The sequence below is a fragment of the Thamnophis sirtalis genome, unplaced genomic scaffold, assembly GCF_051295495.1.
Source record: "Thamnophis sirtalis isolate CommonGarterSnake01/CBP01778 unplaced genomic scaffold, rThaSir2_p1.2 scaffold_14, whole genome shotgun sequence".
NCBI classification, from domain to species: Eukaryota; Metazoa; Chordata; class Lepidosauria; order Squamata; family Natricidae; genus Thamnophis; species Thamnophis sirtalis.
The window spans coordinates 30,723,380-30,731,151 of record NW_028261394.1 but is presented as its reverse complement, the minus strand read 5'-3'; the positions used below and the strand labels follow the sequence as shown (position 1 = coordinate 30,731,151).

Genomic DNA, 7,772 nt, shown 5'->3' with positions numbered 1-7,772 from the left:
GGGAGGGAGGGAGGGAGGAGGCGGGCCCAGGGGGCCTGGCCTGGCTCCTTGGCCGGCCGAGGGGAAGGGAAGAGGAGTCGCGCCGGGCGGAGTCGCTGCGCGCCGCTACGGAGAGGGTGGTAGTTTCTCTCCCCCTCCTTTGTTCCCTCTCCTCTGCCTAACAAATAATTCCCTCCCCACTGTCAAAGTATTCATTAAGGCTGCATTACTATTACTATTAGTCTTCTCATCGTTCCTCTCACCCATCTCCTCCCACTGATGTCTGCAGGACTGTAACTTTGTTGCTTGTATCCTTCCGATTTAGATTGATTGTTTCCTGATTGCTTATTTGTGCCCTATGACTATCATTAAGTACCTTATGATTTTTGACGAATGTATCTTGTTTTTTTTATGCACACTGAGAACATCTGCACCAAAGACAAATTCCTTGTGTGTCCAATCACCCTTGGCCAATAAAAAATTCTACTCTACTCTACTCTACTCTACTCTACTCTACTCTACTCTACTCTACTCTACTCTACTCTACTCTACTCTACTCTACTCTACTCTACTACTATTCTATTCTACATTATTCTACTCTACTCTACTCAACTACTATTCTATTATTATTCTATTCCATTTCATTCCTATTCTATTCTATTCTATCTCACGTGGTGCGCTCTGGAGTGGAGGGACTACAATTCCTCTCTTTCTCGGCCTACCTAAAGGAAGAATCCAGGGAGCAGCTGCAGGGGTGTGTGCGAAGGTTGGAGAAAGTGCCAAGATTTTGAACCTCCGACCAGAGAGGTTTCCTGCTGCTTCAAAGAATAGCAACAAAGGAGAGAGAGAGAGAGGCAGCTGCAAAACTGCCAAGCCAGACCTGGTTTATGGACCGGGATGGAAAGCTCAGTAGGCAGGATATAGAGTTGGCCAAACATCTGGGATTTTATAGCCAACCAAGTCCGAAGGTCTTCAGAAAACTCTATTTATTTATTTATTTATTTATTTATTTATTTATTTATTTATTTATTTATTTATTTGTTAGTTAGTTAGTTTGTCAAACATGTAAAGGATAACAGGTGTAAGTATAAACATGGACATGAACAAATGAAATGAGTACAGATAAATGGGAACAGTAGGACAGGGATGTTAGGCACGCTAGTGCGCTTATGCATGCCCCCTTTACGGACCTCTTAGAAATGGGGTGAGGTCAGCAGTAGGCAGTTTAAGGTTGAAGCTGTGATGGTTAGAGAATGTAACAACGGAGTCAGGTAGAACATTCCAGACGTTGGCCACTCTGTTGCTGAAGTCGTATTTTCTGCAATCGAGTTTGCAGTGGTTTATGTTGAGTTTGTATCTATTGTTTGCCCATGTATTATTGAAGCTGAAGTAATCATTGACAGGTAGGATGTTGTAGCAGACAATTTTGTGTACTATGCTTAGATCAGACCATAGGCGGCGTACTTCTAGGTTGTCCAAGTCCATAATTTCGAGCCTGGTGGCATAAGGGATTCTATTGTGAGCAGAGGAGTAGAGGACTCTTCTTGTGAAATACCTCTGGACTCGCTCGATTGTACAGGGCGGGGCATAACCTTTTCCTAGGGGGTCACAGCAAGATCGACAGCAGTTTACAACTTCCGCGACACCTCATTTTAAAGCCCATAAAAAACTGAATTGAATGAGCTATTAAATGTTAAATTTGCTTTAAGAATGGCTGGAAAATTCGATTCGGAAGAACAAAGGATCATTGACAGAAGGAAAACAATGTTAAAGGAAAACAATGTCGAATTTTGGGGCAATGACGTCTGGCCGGGAAATTCGCCAGATCTCAATCCGGCAGAGAACATTGGGGCCATAATTAAGGATGAAGTGGAAGCTCTGATGATTCAGGAGCAAGGTCAAAATCGATATTCGGTTGAAACTTTGAGAATGAATTTGGAAACTGTGTTGAAAAATCTGGAAAATCGAACGGAACTGTTTGAAGATTTGTTGTGTTCTTATCCACCTCGTTTGAATGCTGTTCGAAGGGCTAATGGTGGTCATACTGACTATTAAATCGTGTCAATAAACTCAGTTTTTGATGGGCTTTCGAATGGTGTATGAATTATTTGTGTTGTTATTACAAGTGTTGCTGTGACCCCCTAGGAAAAGGTTATGCCCCGCCCTGTATTAATGTATTAATTAATCTGCATGGATTCAGATGCCAGCAGCCAAGCTGGACCTGAGAATGCTTTGCTAGTTAGTCTTCAGTGTTGATAAACCTTTTTTTTTACTTAAATTGTATCTCTTACCAGTTTTTGTTTTTTAAAGCACTTGTACCAGGGAGATTGCAACATGTCTGTTTTCCTTAGAAAACCTGAATCAACATCCTCTTTTGTTCTCTGGAAAGTCGGTTGGAATCCCTAGACAAAGGAATTCTGTTTTGAGGAATTATTTTGGCTAGAGAAAAAAAATGGGTGAGAGATTTGTGAAGCGCTTCCTAGGCTCGCTTGCAATATTGCAAATCCATTCCGCCTCCCCCCAAGCAGGGGTGTTTTGTTTAACCTTTTACATTTTGCAATTATATTTACTAGGCCTGTAGTGGAAAATGTCATGTTAAAAAGACTGATTCAGTTTTTTTCTAAATCATTTCAATTCAATTTCTAAATCATTTCTTCTAAATCATGTGTGAGACTTCCACTCAGACATGATGACTTTTGAATGAGAGCCAAATATTTCCATGGGGAAAATTTTACAGAAATAGGAGACATGTTAGTTGCAAATTGGTAGCAGATTTCATATATATATATAACACATATATAATGTGTGTGTTTGCATGTTCCAACATAATTCTGGAACGCCTCGAGCAATTTGAACCAAACTTGGTACACAGATAACTTACTCTCTGGAAAAAAGTACTGTGGGGGTAAGACACCCCTAACACCTCTCAGGGTATGTGTTCTATTAAGATATAGCCTTTTGTGCCTTAAAATGGCTTCTACAGTACTGCCGTAAAATGGCTTCTACTGTACAGCGAAGTGGAGTTGCCATGGTAATGACTACACAGTACTCCACAAGGAGGCTCCCTCTGGTTAGGGGAAAAATCCAACATTAAAAATTAGGTTTGGTCTGGACATTTTCCCCCTATAAATAAATACCCGGGTGAACACCGGGTTATCAGCTAGTTTCAAATAAACTGAGTCACAATTATGCTTTAATACTTAACATTTATTATATCACCCTGAGAAATAGTGACAGGAAACAGCCATGTAGATTCTAAAAGGGAAATCTCTTCTATATAGCTTAATATATTTCTATATCTATAGCAAGATACACATTCAATTATTAGAGATCAAATGAAGCTTTTGATTCATAAAAATGAGCTCCTGTTTTCTACCACAGCATTTCACAAACCTGGAAATCACAACATTTACATGTAACACAACAGCTACAAATTCACACAAGAAGCAAAATCTTGGCTGAGCCATTAGATGTCATTCCCAGATGCTTGCAGCTGCTTGCCACAAACTGGAGTGTGGTCATTTTTATATTTAATTCCAAGGAAACTGCACATTTTCTTCAGCATGAGGTCCACTATCTCTTCTTCTTCCGAAGCCTTTAAAAAAAGAGAGAGGGGGGGGGAGGGAGTGAGGGAGAAGGAGAGAGAGAGAAAGAGAAAGAAATGCTATCATTACAATGCTGGATTCCTAGATAGAAAACAGTGTTTCTTAACCATAGCAAAATTTAAGAGGCACGGACTTGGACTCCCAGAATTCCCCAGCCAGCCGGCTGAATTGACAGGGAATTGATGGCACAAAATTGACAAAATAGACAGAAATCCGTCTTGCAAATCAAAACATTTTATTTAACGCAGAGCATCCTACCCTGATATTCTCCAGGTGCGTTCAAATTCCAAGCACCTCCAGTCGATATAGCCAATGACTGGCCAATGGAAGCTGCAGGTCAGCATGCGAGAACTCACCGTGGAAAATCCCCATACAAAAAGTCCTTGACTTATGGACACAATTGAGACTGGAATGTTTGTGGCTACACCAAGCAGTTGTTAAGGAAATCAGACTCAATTTTAGGAGCTGTTTTGCCATGTTGGTTAAGCAAATCAAGTTGTAACATGAAGCTTTAAGTGAATGCTTCTTCCACTGACTGCTTGTCAGAAGCCGGCTGGAAGAGCTGCCAATGACGATCACATAACCTCAGGATCCTGCAACCATCGTAAATCATACTGGTTGCCAAAGGCCCAAATATTGATCACGTTACCATGGAGATGCTGTGCTAATTTTCGTGGTGCTGCAATGGTTAGAATGCAGTATTGTTGGCTAACTCTGCCAAATGTTAGCAGTTCGATCCTGACCAGGTCAAGGTTGATTCAGCCTTCCCTCCTTCCGAGGTCGATAAAATAGGACCCAGATTGTTTGGGGCAATAGGCTGGCTCTGTAAACCACTTAGAGAGGACTGTAGAACACTGTGAAGCAGTATATAAGTCTCAGTGCTATTGCAAGGGTGGGGACTGATAATAAGTTGCTTTTTTCAGTGGCTTTGTAACTTCGAACAATCACTAAATGAATGGTTATAAATCAAGGATTACCAGTATTGAAATTACCTCCTGGTCTAGGTACCCTGTCTTGAAATCAAGAGTGACCAATCCTTTGTTGAACAGGATTTTTGCTTAACTGAAGAATAGATAAAGGTGGACTGCTTTGGACTGCAAATAACGCCCATTGAACTGAGCTGGATCTATCAAGAGTTGGATTTTCCATTTTTATGGCTTTTTAAAGAATGGTTTTTGACGTTTCTGTTTGGACAACTGCACTGTATCTATTTTCAGCCATGCATGTTCTTTTCCCCTCTCTTTTTTTCATTATTTCCTTCAACAAAATGGCAGAAAAGCATTCTGCCAATCTGAGACAGTTCCACCAACCACACTTGACTTGGTGGCGGTAGAGTTGCAGAGGATTCCAGAGCAGTGGTGAACTTCAATTTTTTTTTACTACCGGTTCTGTGGGCGCGGCTTGGTGGGTATGGCAGGGGAAGGATGCTGCAAAATCTCAATTCCTACCCCACTCTGGGGCCAATCAGAGGTGGTATGTCCCGGTTCTCTGAACTACTCAAAATTTCCACTACTGGTTCTCCAGAACCTGTCAGAACCTGCTGAATTTCACCCCTGCTCCCGAGGCCCTCAGGATACACTTTGGGACTTTTTCAGGTCCCCTTTAAACTCTGAGATTCAATGAACAAACCTGATAATGTTTCTGCTCCTCGCTAAAAGCCACCAGGATGACCGAAATGAAGAGGTTCAACACCACAAACGTCATAAAGATTATACAGGAACCGATTAAGAAGGACCCCAAAATAGGATTGTAATCCAGGACCTGTAATTCGAGAGATATTATTAAGTCTATGAAAAAAAAATAGGGTGAAAAAAAATGTTTTTATAGAGCTGCTTAAAAACTTTGAGCAGGGCAGTAGATTAGATTATAGCTTTATTCATTAGCCTATAGGCCATATCAAAGCACAAGGTTCAAACACATATCACCAATAAAATCCTATACAAACAGGGCAGTAACTGCTGTGTTGCTTGGGTGCATCAGAGCCTCCAATTCTGAACAGAAATCAAGCTATCCTGTGTACAGTAAATAGACACATTTCAATGCTTATGATTTTATTTACCTGTACAATTTTTACTTTTGGCATAAGTAAAATGAGTATTTTTTAATTGTCATAACAATAAGTAAAATATGTTTTTTTTAATCCAATACATACATACATGCATGCATACATACATACATACATACATACATAAATACATACATACATACAAGTTTCCCTCACACGTATGTGCTAGTTGCTCTCGACTCTAGGGGGCAGTGCTGATCTCCATTTCAAAGCCAAAGAGCCAGCCCTGCCCGAAGACGTTTCTGTGGTCATGTGGCCGGCATGACTAAACGCCGAAGGTGCACGGAACGCTGTTACCTTCCCACCAAAGGTGGTTCCTATTTTCCTACTTGCTTTTTTACATGCTTTCAAACTGCTAGGTTGGCAGAAGCTGGGACAAGGAGCGGGAGCTTACTCTATTATGCGGCGCTAGGGATTCAAACCTCCAAACTACTGACCTTTCTGATCGACAAGCTCAGCATTTTAGCCACTGAGCCAACGCGTCCCTGTGATATACATACATACATACATACATGCATACATACATCATCACCATTGTCTTCATTTTAGCCATTGTCTAGCAACTGCAGGATGAAGGCCTCTTCTGCATATTCCCAACCTATACGGTCCTGAGCTTTCTTTTGCCAATTGGCCCCACAATACTTGCTAACATTTTCGATCCATTTTGTTTTAGGTCTTTTTCATGGATGCTTTTGATCAAGTGGGATCCATTCTACGATTGCTTTGGTCCACTTGACATCAGTTCTTCTCTGTGTGTGACCAGCCCGTTTCCATTTCAATTCTTTTACCCTCTTGATGGCATTGTATTCCTTTTGTTTGTTTTTTAATCCATCCATAAAACCTATTCTAATAACAAGAAAAAGCTAACCCAGCTTCCTGGAACCAAATTATTTTCCATTTATGGATTTCAGCTCCCAAAAATCACAACAGTGGTAGATGTCTGACTCCAGATAATTGAAGGATATCACGTTGGAGAGACTTAATGCTACTAGGTACAATCCTTTGCATATATACTGCATGCAAAACTAAGCTTTGTTGTATATGGTAAGGATGCATAAATTTGCGCCCCAACTTAATCTATATTTCAGTTTTCAATTTTTCCTGTGATACGTTTTTCTCTCTAAATCACTTTTCCACTCACAAGATCAGTCAGCAGTGAGCAAATTTTTCCACGCTCTAAATAAAATAAACACTTTGATTTTTCATTTGATAGACCTTATTTAGAAAGTATCATACCTCTTCGTAGTTGAAGATTCCTAACTGAAGGCTGACCATAGTCTCAGCAGAATCAAACAGAGTCTTGTATGAATTCAGTTTCCAGCCATATATTAGATTTGTCTGCATTTTAAACGAACAAAATAATAATAATCTTAGATGCCAGGTATTTTATTTTCTCCATAATATCTACTGCTCATTTTTTATTCTGACAGGAAGATATCCTGAAAAGACGGAATAAGTCTGAACCATCTTGATGGGAAACGCTTCAGTTGCATTACTGAAATAAATGAACTTTTGCACGATATTCTAATTTTTCGAGTTTCACCTGTATAACCCCACAGAATAAATAGTAGATGAAGTGTTTAACCAGCCTTCCCTTAGCTATTGATCCTTCTTAGTGAACTTTGAGCCAGCTGCCCTGTCTTAAGAGTACAAACAACCTCGTAATTGCAGGGAAAATTTTGTGAAAAATGCTATGTATGACATCTTAAGTTCCTGGAGGAAGGTCATAAAATTAATGAATGGGTAAAATTAATGAATAATGGGGGGGGGGGAAAGAACTGTTAGTGGGCTGGTGAAAGTCAAGTAAGATACCTGCTGCCATTAAGCAGCTCACACAGGCCCTCCTGTTGCTCAAAACTGGAGGTTTTTCAAGAAGCAATTGGGCAGCCATTTGTCTGGAATGATACAGGGCAATGATGGTGAACCTTTTTGGCACGGAATGCCCAAACCAGAACACTCGCACACATTCATGCACATGCACCTGAGTGCTGGAAACCCGAAGACTAACTGACTGGCCACCTAGTCTTTGGGTTTGCGCATGTGCGTGCTGGCCAGCTTGTCTTCACATGCGCTGGAGCACCAGAAACCTGAAGACCAGGTGGCCGGGGCGCATGTGCGCAATG

The 7,772-nt window shown here is 40.8% G+C and overlaps 1 protein-coding gene across 1 annotated transcript in view; it reads right to left on the bottom strand.

The window, feature by feature from the left end:
- Positions 1 to 3,192: 3,192 nt before the first annotated feature.
- PKD1L3 (polycystin 1 like 3, transient receptor potential channel interacting) overlaps positions 3,193 to 7,772 on the bottom strand; it is a 59,446-nt gene continuing 54,866 nt past the window's right edge. The window contains exons 41-43 of the mRNA XM_087729294.1: positions 6,886 to 6,987; positions 5,214 to 5,345; positions 3,193 to 3,574 (exon numbers count right to left, since the gene is read on the bottom strand). Of these exons, the coding sequence (XP_087585420.1) occupies positions 3,446 to 3,574; positions 5,214 to 5,345; positions 6,886 to 6,987 (363 nt within the window). The 3' untranslated portion in view covers positions 3,193 to 3,445. The remainder of the gene's footprint in view (positions 3,575 to 5,213; positions 5,346 to 6,885; positions 6,988 to 7,772) is intronic.